This window comes from Zalophus californianus, chromosome 14 (assembly GCF_009762305.2).
Source record: "Zalophus californianus isolate mZalCal1 chromosome 14, mZalCal1.pri.v2, whole genome shotgun sequence".
In the NCBI taxonomy this organism is placed as follows: Eukaryota; Metazoa; Chordata; class Mammalia; order Carnivora; family Otariidae; genus Zalophus; species Zalophus californianus.
This window is the reverse complement of record NC_045608.1, coordinates 13,862,398-13,877,783: the sequence shown is the minus strand read 5'-3', so window position 1 is coordinate 13,877,783 and position 15,386 is coordinate 13,862,398. Positions and strand designations below refer to the sequence as shown.

The 15,386-nt window shown below is 48.2% G+C and overlaps 1 protein-coding gene across 7 annotated transcripts in view; it reads left to right on the top strand.

Moving 5' to 3' along the window:
• The window catches only part of FBXO21 (F-box protein 21), a 51,085-nt gene extending 37,038 nt beyond the window's left edge, over nucleotides 1–14,047 (top strand). The window contains exons 10-13 of one of the 7 annotated variants that reach the window (XM_027575535.1): nucleotides 816–1,027; nucleotides 1,116–1,226; nucleotides 2,768–2,925; nucleotides 11,645–14,047. In XM_027575535.1, coding sequence (XP_027431336.1) covers nucleotides 816–1,027; nucleotides 1,116–1,226; nucleotides 2,768–2,925; nucleotides 11,645–11,832 — 669 coding nt within the window. In that variant the 3' untranslated portion in view covers nucleotides 11,833–14,047. The remainder of the gene's footprint in view (nucleotides 1–815; nucleotides 1,028–1,115; nucleotides 1,227–2,767; nucleotides 2,926–11,644) is intronic. The other 6 variants (XM_027575540.1, XM_027575536.1, XM_027575537.1 and 3 more) reach the window with 6 other exon arrangements.
• The last annotated feature ends 1,339 nt before the right edge of the window (nucleotides 14,048–15,386 follow it).

The window sequence follows — 15,386 nt, the reverse complement described above, 5'->3', positions numbered from 1 at the left end:
TGCTCTTAGGACTCCGTAAAGAGGAAAAGATCCTTTTCCCCAGGGAGGAACGTGTCCGAGAGCCTCTGCTGAATGCTGTAATAGAATGGGCGCTGAATGATTGTGTGTGTGTAAAACTTTATTTGAATTTGCATTTTACCTTAGAGGCACCGTGTACAGTAGGAAAAACCGTGACCTTGGAGTCAGACAGTTCTGCTGCTAGCCGCTTAGTCATTTCCATTCCACGGAGACGTGGTCTCTCCTTGCCCACTTGAGTACAGCGATCCACTGGGAGTTATAGTAATTGAAACGGTCAGTACACTTTCAGAACCTGAGACACATCTTCATCAGCTCAGCTAATTTGCATCACTCAGGTGGCTTCTATGTCGCCCCTTCCACCTTGTGCAGCTGAGGCAGCTCTGTCCGATGTCCCCTTGATCTGGACCGAAACAGCTTAGCAGTTCTTTTACCTCTCAGTTGACGAGTGGCAGTTCAAAATCGTCTCCTTTCTCTGTATGAAAAACGGAATCCCCACACTGACCGAGAGTGTTAGAACCTTTTCAGAGTTCTCTAATCCAGACGTGCCCATGGGTGGCAGGCCTGGCCTCCTCTCCCCATGCTTATTCCAGCATCCCGTGTTTCTAAGTAACTCCCCTGTTCCCGCAGGTTGGATTTGAAGGTCTGGGGCCAGTGCCCAGCCTTAGAAGGGAGACCACCAACTCACAGACACATGGGCCATCAGCATAGCCCCGCCTTGCCGTCCTTTATCAGGTTATGTAGGTCTAAATCCCGTGCCGTGAAAAAGAAAAGGCCTAAATGAAAATATTATCTCCTAGTCTTTCTGTCTTGTCTTGAAGGTGCTTGACATCCTCCAGCACATTCAAACCCTAGACCCCGGGCAGCACGGGGCGGTGGGCTATCTGGTGCAGCACACGTTAGAGCACATTGAGCGCAAGAAGGAGGAGGTGGGCGTGGAGGTGAAGCTGCGCTCCCATGAGAAGCACAGAGACGTCTGCTACTCCATTGGGCTCATTATGAAGCATAAGAGGTGAGTGCCTGTGGTGTCTGTCCCCACGAGGCTGCAGAGGACGCGCGGCGTGCCCCGAGCACGCGTCTCAGGAGCCACTGCGTCCCAGTGTCCACTGCAGAAACCACCGAAGGCTGAGCTGTTCTGAACCGGATCTACGCTTTTTGTTCTGTCGGAAGGGACTCGCTTTCCTCACTGCGAGTCTTCTAATGGACGATCTGTAAGCAGCGAGTTTGTTTTTCTCATTTCCTCATTGTCCTGATGCTTTTCATCTGCACCCCCTTGAATCTGAGCTGTGGGTAGGGTTTGCTGGCTCGTCAGGCATGTGCGTGGCCGACTACTGGGTGAGATTAGACTGTCTCCACGCAGCTGTGCTGCACGTCCCACCGGCAGGCTAGGAGGGGAGGGTCCCTGTTCCCACTGACCTGTGTTCTCGCCAGACCTTTGAGAATGGACTTACGTAGTAAATGACAAATAGAATTGCGCTGTGGTTTTTGTTTGCATTTCCCAGATTGCAGTCTGATTATGCAGATTGACTGGTAAATGTACAAAAAGAAGCTCCTTCAGGTTTCCTTTTGTGAAGCACCTCTTCAAGTTTTCTTACTTTTCACTTGAGTCATTTGTCTTTCTTGGTTCGTAGGCCTGTGTCCTGCTGCTAGTGTCTATATGCGTATATGTTGCAAATACCTTTTCCCAGTTTGGGGCTAGTGTTTTTCATTTTTTTATTGCGTTCTTTTTTTTTTTCCCCCCCAACTTCATTATGGAAATTTCGGACATACATCAGTGGAGATGAGTATAGTGAACCAAGAGATGCTCCCATACCCAGCTTCGGCCATTGTGAGGGTTAGCCTTCACTGTTCCCCACCCACCCACCTCCCCAGGCCCGTACCAGACATTCCCTCTGTGACTGTTGCGGTATGTGTACCTAAAAGGTAAAGACTTGTTCTATTGTTCACAAGTACATTTACTGTCCTCTTGTCGTACCTAAGGAAAGACAAACAATTCCTTCATCTCGTCACATCAGTCTAGTCAGAGTACCTGTTGCCCCGGTTGCCCTGTATGTTTTTTAACAGTCTGCTTGGATCTGGCTCCTGTAATACTGTTAATTTGATTGAGTACTCTTTGCCTTTAGGGGCTGAATTTTTCATACCTGGTTTAAGGAATCTTAAACCTGTCCTGTGTCATGAAGCTATCTTTTATATCTAGGCCTTTGTCCCACTAATATTGTGCATTGCTCTCAGGCCTGAGTCTTGATACCCTTTCCATTTGGATAACCAGTTGTCCCATGACGGTTGGTTGAAGTTTATTCTTTTCCAACTGAGGTATGCTTTGTTGATAAGAGGGGCTTATGAAGGGGGCTAAGAGTGTCCTGAAAAATGCTTAACAGGGATAAACGCAATTAAGTTTGTAAGGACATGAGCTTAAGAGAACCAAACCATTATTTTATTTATTTATGTATGTGTGTATGTATGTATGTATTTATTTTTTTTTTTTAAGATTTTGTTTATTTATTTCACAGAGAGAGACATAGCAAGAGCAGAAACACAAGCAGGGGGAGTGGGAGAGGGAGAAGCAGGCTTCCCGCAGAGCAGGGAGCCCGATGTGGGACTCGATCCCAGGACCGTGGGATCATGACCTGAGCCGAAGGCAGATGCTTAAGGACTGAGCCACCCAGGCGCCCCAAGCCATTATTTATATATCCCATAGTCGCCATGACAGGGTCCCAGGGAACTGATTTGCCATTGCTCTTATGTTAATTAGGTATGGCTATAACTGTGTGATCTATGGTTGGGACCCCACCTGCATGATGGGACACGAGTGGATCCGAAACATGAACGTCCACAGCCTGCCTCATGGCCATCATCAGCCTTTCTATAATGTTCTGGTGGAGGATGGTTCTTGTAGATATGCAGCCCAAGGTAAGTAGCTAGTTCTTTGTGTACCTGTAATGACACACAGGCGCATCTTAAGCACACATTTGAGCACTGTGCTATTGTGGGCATAGTCATCAGTGTTATTTAGAGATGACAGTTGTTCCATGGCTAACCTCATCAGCGCTGATACTCTGCTAAATGTGGATAGGTGTGCTCTAGTGTGGCCATGCCATGGGGTAAATAGTCACTGCCCCCAGATTCTCCCCTCCATCACCACCATACCCAGGACCCTGTTCCAATGCTGTTTGCCAGTCTCTGTTCTGATTGGTCATTACCTTTGCCAATCAAATTCCCAAAAGTCTTGCTTGCCAGGCCTTGCAGTTGGCTCCCTTCAGGCAAAGAGGGCCAGCCTGTGCCCTGCCCCCATGGCCTGTCTGAACTGAAGGGCAATGAGTGGACACTGTTGGGGGGACTACCCTAGCAGCCTCTGGCACCCTGAGACTGGCATCCAGCTGTGCTCCCCCGGAGAAGCCCTCAAGTGGCCATGATGGGAACTGCAGTCCACAGCACTGGCTGAGAGCTCCTGGTGGTCAGCAGGTGCTTGCTTGGTGGTGTTTGGGGCCACTGCCAGCCCTGTTAGGTGCTAGTCCAGGGCACTCCCGAGGTGGGGACAGATGGGGCTGCGGAGGCAGGTTAGAGACAGATGCCTCCGGTGTGGGTCTCTCTTTTTTTTGTTCTTCTATTTATTTGTTCGTTTTAAAGATTTTATTTATTTGACAGAGACACAGAGAGAGCGGGAACATAAGCAGGGGGTAGTGGGAGAGGGAGAAGCAGGCTTCCCACTGAGCAGGGAGCCCGAAGTGGGGCTCGATCCCAGGACCCCAGGATCATGACCTGAGCTGAAGGCAGACACTTAACGACTGAGCCACCCAGGCGCCCCTGTCCTCCATTTAATGGGATGAATTTCTTGCATGGCTACCCGTCAGGTCATTCACAGCTTTCATTTTATTAATAAAAATGAACACAAATGAGGGTACCCAGCTGGCTCAGTTGGAAGAGTTAATCTCGGGTCGTGAGTTCAAGCCCCATGTTGGGTGTAGAGATTACTAAAAAAAAAAAATAAACTTAAAAAACAAAAGGACATGAATGCTAATGTAGTGCTGCTCTGTGACAGGCAGTGTCTTAATGTGTATTAACTGCACTTGAGAACTACGCTTGATATCCTTATCATTTTACTCACATTATATGTGAAGAAACTGAGGCACGTGGGCTCATTCACACTTTAACTTAACAGAGTATGACTTTGAAGCCGGGACCCTGGTAGAGAGACATGTCCTTAACTGTCATTGTCACACTTTTCTGTGTCAGACCTTAAACAGCAGGTTTGACCTAACTCCGTATTGTATTGGTAAAGGGAATAACAGAAATACTAGATGTGTAAAAATCTCAGAAGTAGGGCACCTGGGTGGCTCAGATGGTTAAGCGTCTGCCTTCGGCCCAGGTCATGATCCCAGGGTCCTGGGATGGAGTCCCGCATCAGTCTCCCTGCTCAGGGGGGAGCCTGCTTCTCCCTCTGCTTCTCTCTCTCTCTCACTGTCTCTCATGAATAAATAAATAAAATCTTTTAAAAAAAAATCTCAGAAGTATCAGAAGACTAGAAAGTTTCCTATTCGTGTTAATTCATCAGAAGCTGAGAGAGAGTTGTATACAGAATCAAGAGAAAGTCTGTTCACTGAGGCTGCAGGTCACTTCACTTCCATCAGTATAAGGCGGCAGTTGTAGAAGAGGGTCTGTGTGTGCCCATGAGAAGGGGCCGACAGGGATTTTATCTGACTTTTGAAGTTGTGCCATTTAAAAAAAAAAAAAATCACATATGGGCGCCTGGGTGTCTCAGTCGGTTGAGTGTCCCACTCTTGCCTTTGGCTCAGGTCGTGATCTCAGGGTCATGAGATCGAGCCCCATGTCAGGTTCCTTGCTCATCGTGGAGGCGGCTTGGGATTCTCTCTCCCTCTTCCTCTGTCCCTCCCTCCACTCAATTGTGCTCTCTCAAATTAAAAAAACAAAACAAAAAACCCCATCATACTAACAATGTCTAAAAACCAACAAATCGTTTAAAAATTATCGAATGACTTAGTGGACCCTTTGCGCCCCCACTGATCGTTTGGTAAGCATTTCCCATCATAGGTCCTAGAGCGTATCCCAAGAACAAAGGGGACTTTCCTTTCCTTAGCACCGCACTCCAGTGTCCACAGCTCCGCCATGTGTGTGCATTTTTCACCCTTTGTGAGGGTTAATATTAAGATGTCCAGTTTTGAGTTTCTAGAAACATTTATATTAACTTTAAAATGGGCTTTTCAGAGTCGATAAAACTGGGTATTTGCTTTTATGTGTTCTGAATTTGGTGTCTGTGTTGAAGATTCAGCAGTTCATTTCTAACAGATCTAAGTAAACATGCACTGTAAAGTTTAGAGTTATGACATAGTAATGTCTTTGTAAAAAAAAAAATAGTACACTTAATATCTGATTGCAGTTTTACATTCTAAAACTGAGGTTGAGCTAAGTGATTGTGGGTAATGTTAGCAAGTTGCCTTTTTTAGTTTTAAATTCTGAGACTTTCAGAAAATCTTTGATGTGAGCAGCTGACATTCCCCTACGCGAGCTGCCCATCTTCTGCCAGGGGTTCCTGTTGGCCCACTGTCTCAGTTTCCCGGGTGTCTGCTGCATGCCGGCTCGGTGCTGTATCACGGGTCTGGGGAAGGCCCTGGCCCTGTGCCCTTGGAGGTACTCAAGCATGCTTAAAAGGGCTCAAGGGTTCTTGCGGCACCATCTCTGACTTCTCCGTCCTTCCCCCTCCTCCTTGGTCCAGTTAGTCCACAGATGACACCAACTCCATCTCCTGAATGTCTGCCTCTCATGTTTCCGTCCACTAATGGCCATTCCTGGTGCCTCTTCCTCCAGGGCCGCAGGTATTCCTTGCCTGCACCGTGCCATCTTTCTCCCTGGCATCCCCCAGACTCCCCTGCAGGGCCCAGAGGTGACCTGGAGCCTCCCTCACAGTCTCATCTCTGTTCCCACCACCGTCATACTCCAGCCCAGCAAACTTTGTTGTTCCGCGAGACCGTCCTTCTCATGGGTCCTCACACAGGTGGTTGTCCCTTATGGACAGGCCCCGCCACTCTCCCACAGGGCTCAGATCGGGTCATCTGTCCCTGCTCTGAGCTCCGTGACACCCCGCCCCTTCTGAGTCCTCACCCCGCCCCTTCTGAGTCCTCACCCCTTTGAGTTGCAGTGTTTCCCGTTGAACCATCTGGCTCTCAGTCTAGTAAGCTCTGTGAGTACAGAGCCAGAGCCCAGTCTGCCTGTCCGGTGATGAGTCCCAGCAGATGTTCACATCTCTCTGACAGACGAGGTTACAAACAGAAGTGCGTGAATAATGAGATGAGTCATTAATAAGATGCTAGCTTTTTTTACAACTTTGGATTAAGAGCATTTTTCAAATATGCTTAAAATATGGTTAAAACATTGAATACCCCATACACCTTCCATTAGATTAAACAGCTAGCGTTTACTGTATTTTTTTTTATCTGTAGGTAGAGATTTCAGGTTTTTGCTGAACGGTTTGAGACTATTGCAGACATCAGGACTTAAATGCTGAATCACGTATCTTCTAAGAATAAGACACTTCTCTGCATTACTATGGTTACATCACCACACGTAGCAAGTAACAGTGATCTCCTGTCTCATACCGGGTTGGTGGTCACATACCCCAGTTGTCACCCCATAAGTTTGATAGCTGTTGGTTTGTTTTCACATCATGATCCAGGCAGGATTCACACAAGTGATTCCGCACGTGGTGGTTATGTGTCTAAAGACATAGTCCTCTCTTAGTAAAACCAGTTAGTTCCTTATTCCTCACCTTGTTTTCTTCCTTTTTCATGTGACTTTCACTTTTCGAAGTGTCCAGGCCGGTTGTCTTGTAAATTGCCTAACATTCAGGATCTGTCTCACTGTTTCCTTTCCTGTACTGTCTGTAAACTGGGAGCTGATCAGGTCTGAGGCTGGAATAGTTCAGGTTAATATTTGGGGCTAGAATGCTTCTTGTCAGATGCATGTGTGTCACATGCGTCTTCTCCAGAGCCCCTGGTGATGTCCCACTGTTGGCAGGTGGAGTTTGGTCACTGGCTAAGATCCGTGTAAGGGACAGTTTTCCCGTTGCAACTAACGCTGTGACGTCCCGTGACGTCCCGTTCCCCGGTAACTGTGATCCCTCCTTTTGTTTTCACACCTGTTGTATCTCCTTGCCTAAATTATTATAGGAGAGTTGCAGAATGGTGATTTTCTACTGCTGCTGTTCTCCCTGCTTCTGTAAACAAGAGCTTCCCTGCCCCCCTCCCCCTCTCTCCCTCCGCGCTTTTCCCTTTCTGTCTGTCTCTCTCACTTCTACCCCCTCTCCTCCCGTAAATGCCTGGATTTTTATTTGGTCAGTGTGTTAAAATCATTAGGGACAATTTATGCTCAGATTAACCCATGTTTAGCCAGTGGGAAGCCTTGAGAGGCTAAATTTAAATTTAAAAAACACTGGGGGGGTGCCTGGCCGGCTCAGTTGGTAATGCAACTCTTGATCTCGGGGTCCTGAGTTCAAGCCCCATGTCAGGTGTAGAGATTACTTAAAAATAAAATGTTAAAAAAAAAAAAACAACTTAAATATGTTTTTGAACATTTCTGGGTTAATTTATTTGCATCAGTTTATTTTGTTTCTAAATTTTTTCTTGATTTAAATTGTCAGCCTGTGGCTCAGGTAATCCTATTAACTTGGGTGGAGCCCACTGATGAATGCTTCCCTAATTATAAGCTCTCCACAGAGAGTTGAAGAGTGAATTATAAGCCACCTGGGTGCGTGACATCCTCAAATAGTTTTAGTCTGCATAATTAAGAGAATTTTTCTCAATATGTTAGACTATACCTAAATCCAGGTGGGGTGATAGACAGCATCTTGCATGTGTTTAGCTTTTTTTCCCACTAGGGGGCATGCTTTAGTACTTTCTGGACACCAGGGAGGAGCAGCACCTCCTCTCTCAGCTTCCCTCTGTACTTCTTAGATATTGTAGAAAGTGAACATCACAGATGGTCTCAGTCGAAGTCAGCTGCCCATATGGGAAGGCCAGGAATTCATTGCGATGTGAAAATCCAGTTCTTAACGCGTGTCTGGTATAGAATGAGCAAGCGCCTCAGAGGATGCTTGGTACAGGCTACGCCTCGCCAGGCGTCAGCTCCCCTTCCCGTCATTTGTCTTACACTTTGGAACAAGTTTCCACCCACAAGCAGTCCGTGGCAATCTCCACGTGCTGGCGAGTGTGTGAGGAGGCCCCGTATGAGGGTGGAGTATACATTTTCAGCCATTACAGAGGGGGGTAGGGCTGTTTGTTTTAAGCTGTGAACATCTCACGTGCTCACTCTCCCGTGCCCCAGCAGTCCTACCCCGCAGTCCCTCCACTGGAGACACACTCACACGGGTGTCTGTGTTCTTGTTGTAATAGGACAAAGGTGTCATTCATGAAGACTCCCCTGCTAAACTGGGGTCTCTCCAAACTGTGGAATGCTAAGCTGCAGTTAAACCAGTTGCAGATAAATGTTTACAGTATGCTTCATGTAAACACACCCAAAACAATACCAAATTCTTTTTATATGTATTTATTTTTAGCTACTTCTGTTTGTGTTCACAGAAGAAGGTCTAGAAGGATACACTCACAGTGGGTGGTTTCCTCTTGGGAGGGGAGGACTCTACGTGGTATTGCCATAGTTTTATAGAACTATATTTATGTGTCTGGGTGGGTACTTTTTTTTTTTTTTTAAGTAGGCTCCATGTCCAACGTGGGGCTTGAACGCATGATCCTGAGATTGAGTTGCATGCTCTACCAAACTGAGCCAGCCAGCTGCCCCTGAGTAGCTGAATATTTAAAATAAAATAAGCAGACATATTTTTGTAAAAATGTCAAGGAGATTGGGAAAGACTTAAGATTTTTCCAGGACTTTTTAGTAGGCCCTGTTTGATATTTTGTTCACTTGTTTTATATTGCTTAGATTTTTCATTCTTCCTCAGGTAAAATTTTTTTAAACTTTATTTAGTGGATTTCCCTCTCTTAATGCATAGTCACCATCTTCATTATTTTTTCTTCTCAGAATTGTTTTTATCAGGGCACCTGGGTGGCTCAGTCAATTAAGCATCCAACTCTTGACTTCAGCCCAGGTCATGATCCCAGGGTCCTGGGATTGAGCTGCTACTTAATCCACAGAAAAACGGGGAAGGAGAAACAATGCTAAAACACATGTCTGAGTTCTTTCGAGTGGTTGCTGTCAGCATGTTGGTCTAGACAGTTCTCTGTGGGGGGGACTGTCCTGTGCATTTCTTTAGCAGTGGCCCCAGCCGCCTCCCACCAGACATCAGTGGCAGCCCCATGGTGACAGCCAGATCTGCCAGGTGCAAAATAACTCTCAACAAATAGGCAACAGAGTCGTTGTTCTGAATTACCGACTTGAATTCTTTTTAAGTATTTCCATCCTGCCTGCTAATGACAGGGAATGATGGTTCCTCCAAAGCAGAAGGGCTTTTTAGCCTCTCGGTGGTAGCTCCAGAGTCTTGGTGCCCCCCCCACACACACACACTCCTGCGTTCCTCTGCAGGGGACCCTGAGGCCCTCGGTCGCTGCCCTGGCTGAGGCACCAGGCCGTGGTTCACCCTGTAGGCCTACCCAACGAGGGTCCACCTGCAGCGCTGCCCTTGGGAGGAAGGGGCACCAGGGGCAGATGCAGGAAGGCGCGTGTTCTCAGCAGTGGCATTTGTAAACATCTGTTAGAAACCTGTCGGTTCTCTACAGAGATCTCGTCATTAACGGTGGCTGTCAGGGTTGGTTTGCAGACTACTCGGTCTTCCTTTTGAAGAACCTCAGGCTCCTGTGTCAGCCAGAGCGTGCCTTGCCGGGGCCGCTGCGGGCCCTCGAGGCAGGCCCCAGTCCCTCGTCCCTGTGTCCCTGCCCCTGCTCTGTGGTGTGTCTCCTACTCTGACGCCCTCAGCTCTGGAGCTGGGCTGTCGGGGTTTGAGGTCTGGATGGCTCCTGGGCCAGGGCTTTCGGTCCGTGTCACAGTTCACTCAGCTGCAGACGGGAGTGCCGACGGGGGCCCCCCGGGCAAACTCCGCGGGCAGTCTGTAGCTCTGCTGTGGCGGAGCGGCCCCGATGTGTGGCGTCCAGGCTCGCTGTCCAGCAGTGCGGCGTGTTCCTGCCCCTTCCCTCGCAGCGTGTGGGAAACGGGGCTCTCCTCTTGCTGGCGGCCTCGTCTTCAGAGGAGTGGATGTGCCGTCGTGAGCGCAGTGAACTGCATTGCGCAGTCCGGCCGCCCTTACGCGCGCTCCTAAGTGAGGGTTCAGTGGCCGTGCGACGTACATCTCTGCGCCTGGTTTGTACTCGTCTTCTCAGGGGCACGCGGTGTACCTGAGCATGTTCTACGAACCGCAGTCTGGTAGCACAGAATGTCTTCAAATCCCTTCCTGTCTTGTGGTAAAAAAAAAAAAAATTACAGATTGAATCCTGCAACTCTTTCCCCCTCTCCCAACGCCAGGTCAAGTCAGTGCTTCCGGGAGATGCTCCTGTGGAGGCTGGGGACGCACGGCCTCTGTGTGGAGGGGGCTGAGCGCCCTGAATGGGCACGTCAGGATGTTCAGCCAAGCTGTCGAGGGCTGCACTGCGTGCGTTAGACTCGCTTGAATTAATCCGAGTGCAGGGCTGTGCAGGGTGTGACTCTGTGTCAGAAGTGACACTGCCGTGGTCCCCTGTCAGAGCGGGAGGGTCCGCCTGGCCCCGTGCCTCTTGGTGCCAGGTCGTGGGGGGCATGGCTCAGCGTCTCCTGGGCGGGGAGCAGGGGGTAGGGGGCGAAAGACCCCATGCTTCCATTGGGCTTGAGGGGAGCCGTTTTTCAAAGTTTTGGGGGGGGGAAGTGATGTGAAAGGATTTCAGCCTTTTAAATACCTTGCCTGTATTGTCATCTGTTTTAATCATTCCGTTTTAAAGGAGTCTTTCTGTTTCTCTGGTGGCAGAATGGCTAGCAAGGGGAGGAGGTGGCATGGTTTCCTAGGAGACCGGACAACTAGTGATAACCCACATCCACAGGTTGGAGGTGCGAGCCGCTCGCCCGTCGGCTCCTCCCACGGGCTCCCGAGGAAGCACATGGCCAGTGTTGAAGGGGGCGGGGGAGGAGTGCAGTCTGTGTGGGAGCACTCCCATCAGCAGACAAGAAGGATGGCAGGTCTGTGTGGGAGCACTCCCATCAGCAGACAAGAAGGATGGCAGGTGCGAGACTTGGAGCCACACAGTGTAGAGGCTTCCCAGGTCCAACCTCTGGCAGACGATGGGCAGGCTCTGATGCCCTGGTCCCATAGGCTTGGCTGTCGGTGTGATCAAGTCAGAGGAACGTGATGAGTGTGTAGTTTGCCAGCTCCCCCCCGCCCCCAAGACGGCTGAAGATTTGCCAGGGCCGACCTCTTGCTCAGAGAATAGGAGAACATTCTGTTCACTGTGGAGCTGGGGGGGCCCATCCATCCATCCCCCAGCAGCCCCCACTGCCATTGTCCTGTTACCTCCTCCACATTCCATGAACATGTCTCTCCTTTCCCTCCGTGTCAAAGATGCCACACAAAAGGGCTGAGAGATAGGAAGATGCTGCAGAAATGTCCGTTTTAACGGCAATTGTCCATGTGCCTCTTTACCAACAGAAAACTTGGAATATAATGTGGAGCCGCAGGAAATCTCGCACCCTGATGTCGGACGCTATTTCTCAGAGTTTACCGGCACGCACTACATCCCAAACGCAGAGCTAGAGATCCGGTATCCAGAGGATCTGGAGTCTGTGTATGAAACGGTGCAGAATATTTACAGTGCAAAGAAGGAGGACGTAGAGTAACGTCTGGTAGAGGACGCTGCACCTTTGCCGCTGCCGCTGCCCTCCAGGAGACCAGGATTCCGGAAGAAGACGTCTCCACGGATCCCTCCGGATTCACACCACCAGGAAAGCCACTTAACCAGTAGTGCTGGTTGCCTCCTACCAAGTTTAAATAACGTGTGCTCTCCTCCAGCTGCAAAGACAATGTTGCTCTCCGCCTACACTAGTGAATTCATTTGACGGCACTGTGTTCAGTGGCATGGCTTGTGTGCTTGTCCCGTGGTGACAGTTCGTGACATTCTGTCTTCATGAGGTCTCACAGTCAACACTCTTAGAGTCATTCTTCCTGCTCACTTCCCGTACGTCTGTCTCCACCTGTCTCAGAACATTTCATTTGCCAGACAGAGGGGGGTCCCATGTTGGCAATAACTTCTTTCCGATTTCTCTATGGAACACGTGCAGTCCTGAGTCGGGGCTGCTTGTTTACCCTGAATTGAGTTGCTCATTCGGAGGGGGAGGCTGTGAGTGATCGTGGCAGCATCTGAGAGCTGGGGACATTAACAGACTAACAGTAATCAGAATCCTCCGCATTTATTTTTTCTAATATTTGAAACAGATTTCAGGCGTTTTATCTTCTCCTTTATTTGAATTGGGAGAATAGCCTAGCTTTTCCTTCGTGTTCCTCTCAGATTTATGTTCATCTCTCTGCGAAACCTTAGTTTTCTGTTTCATTACATAAAATCTTTTGAGAAAATGCATCATAATGGCTTTTATGGATGGATTTTCCCACATTTATCTATTCCTCTCTTTAACATAACTACTTTTTTTTTCTTTTAATTTTAAAAATTGTTCCAGTAACATGAACAGATCTTAAGTCAGTGACGGGTTCTCTTTATAGTAGGAAGTATAATCTGGTGTTAAAATGTTTGCTTTTAGAAACCGTACACGGTGGTCTCCAAAGACCTGAAAAGAAGGTTTCACTTTTGTAATCGGAAAAAAGAAATAATGAACCTTACACAGTTTTTTAAAGAGGAAAGAGGAGGTTCTATGCCCCCTGCCATCCCGTAGAATCACTCTAAGACCCTTTGGGTGTGGTGGGGTGGAAACAAGGAGGACGTCTTTAATTTGAAGAGTGTTCGATCAGTGGGGAAGGAGGCGGGGGTTCCTGCTTTCTCAAAGTGCTGCTGTGTCTCGCAGATACCACTGGCTTCTGCCCTGTGCCCTTGGTCCCGGAGCGTGAGGGCACCGGGTCCTTGCGCAGCTCCAGGCGCCTGCCGCTCTCCACCTGCCTGTTCTCAAGCGAGCTAGCTAATTCGTAGTTAACCAGTAGAAGCTAACTCCTGGAGTTAGGACCTAGTTACTTTACTCAGAGTTGAAAAGAACCCAGTTGCTCTGGTGAGTGAGGCTTCGGGGGCTGTGATCCGGCCCCGCCTCTCTGCCCTTCTGTGCATTTGCATGCTGTTTTCCCACGCCGTGTTTGAGGACTGCCTCTCATTTAGCCCGTGGAAGCCCTGGGATGGCCGAGGTTTGGGGAAGCCAGCTGAGACCACTTGGTAGTACCTGGCGACTGGTAAGCAGTTAGTAGAGATGAGGGTCTGGCGGGCCGGCTCCTGCCAGCCTGAGTTAGCCTCGCCAGTGTCCGCGTCCCCCGTCAGTCCGATCCAGAGCCTGATGGGTTAGATTTGCCTGGGAAATGTGACCACTCACAGCACCCAGCCTGCTGAGGCTGGAGGTCTTACACTACTCTCGTTTAAAGGTGAGAACTAGTTTAATCCGGAGGTAATACTAACCAGATGCATTACTAAGAAACTGTGGAGCATGCTGAGTTATAATTGATTTCCTTTTTTTCTTAGAGTAACATCAAAGCCAAGAAGGATGGTTTTACCTTTACTGACCCAATGTAAATATGTATCTAGACCGTTTTTAAATGTGTTTCTTCATGAATGCTTCATTTGGCTCCAGGAAGCCTGTGTCACCTGTGTAAGTTGGTATTTGGGCACTTTATATTTTTCTAAAAACGTGTTTTGGATCTCCTGTACTCTAATAAATCATAAGTTTCTTTTTAAAATTTTTTCCAAAAGTTTCTCCATTTTAAAAAGCCCTGTTACAACAAAGTAGGACTTTCACGATGTTAAAATATTAAATATTTGGATATATAGTAACTTCTTTTCTCTTCAAATGAATGCCAAGTTTTTTTGTACAATGATTAATAAATGGAACTTACCCAGAGAAACCACACAAGTGGCCTGCCCGGTTTCGTTTCGGAACAGAAAACCCGGCCTTGACAACGGCAGAATGTCCCTGGCTTCTCTTCTGATCCAAACATGCAAGCATTTGCTCTACTGAATTTTTCCTAATGTTGGTGAGTGCACAGGGTACCTTTATTCCGTGGGCTCCTTGCCAAACATCAGTTCTGTAAGCCGGCTAGGAAGGTCGAGAGCACCTGGTTGTCATGCGAACGTAGCAGCTTGTCACCGATGTTACGGTCTGTGTCGTGAAATGGGAAGGGCAGGCACTTTGGGAAGTGCAGGTTCTCAGTGCGTCGTTAACATTGATGTGATAGCTGCATGATGTGCCGCACGTCCCCAGCGCCCTGCGGGGCGCCCATTCTCCAGGGGATGCCCCTGTGTGCCAGTCACCAGCGTCCTGCCGCTGCGGTGGGTCTCAGACCTCGAACGTACTGTTGTGCGTTGTGACTTTATGAGAGGAGAATGTAGTGTGCCACACCCATTCTCCAGGGGATGCCCCTGTGTGCCAGTCACCAGCGTCCTGCCGCTGCGGTGGGTCTCAGACCTCGAACGTACTGTTGTGCGTTGTGACTTTATGAGAGGAGAATGTAGTGTGCCATGTCTTCCCTACTTCTTAGATCCTAGAACTTTCCTCCCCAACACACACACACACACACACACACACACACACACACACACAGCAGCCTCGAGGTCCAGTGTTTGCAGATGTACTTTGGGAAACACTGTGTCATCAGTTATGTCTCCGTTCGCCTCAGACTAGTTTGGCCAAGCATCTCGTTTGAAAACTTCCATCTAATCGGATTTTGAAAGGCTGGCTTTCATGTTGTCTCTGCTGGAACCTCATGACAGATCTTATTATAAGTGCATTTACACAGCGAAATCGTTTTATCATGAAAACCAGCATTAATACCGTTGCTAAATCAGTTTTACATGTTCTAATATCTACTTAGTCTCGTTCTAATTTTTAAATGTCTCAGTCTTTCTTAACATACTAAATTGAGTCAAGCGTTCATGTTCTAGGCTTTCTTCTACCATCAGAAGGGGAAATGCTGTTTCCCTTACTCCATATTCCAAGTAAATAAAATTGGATTACCAGCAGCTTTTTAATTTAGAAGTATCCTGTGGCCATAATAATCAAGATGTAGCTCTTCTGTTTTTTGTTTTTTTGGAGGAAAGGCGAGAATGTTCACCTAGACAAAATGCAGAATTTGGCTCTGTGATGGTTTATTTCTGGAGATGTCAACAGTTGTATTGCATGTCTTCTTTTTGTATCACAAGTTTCCTCTGAGCCAGCCCTGGCCTAAACTAGAATCTTCATAGCAACCT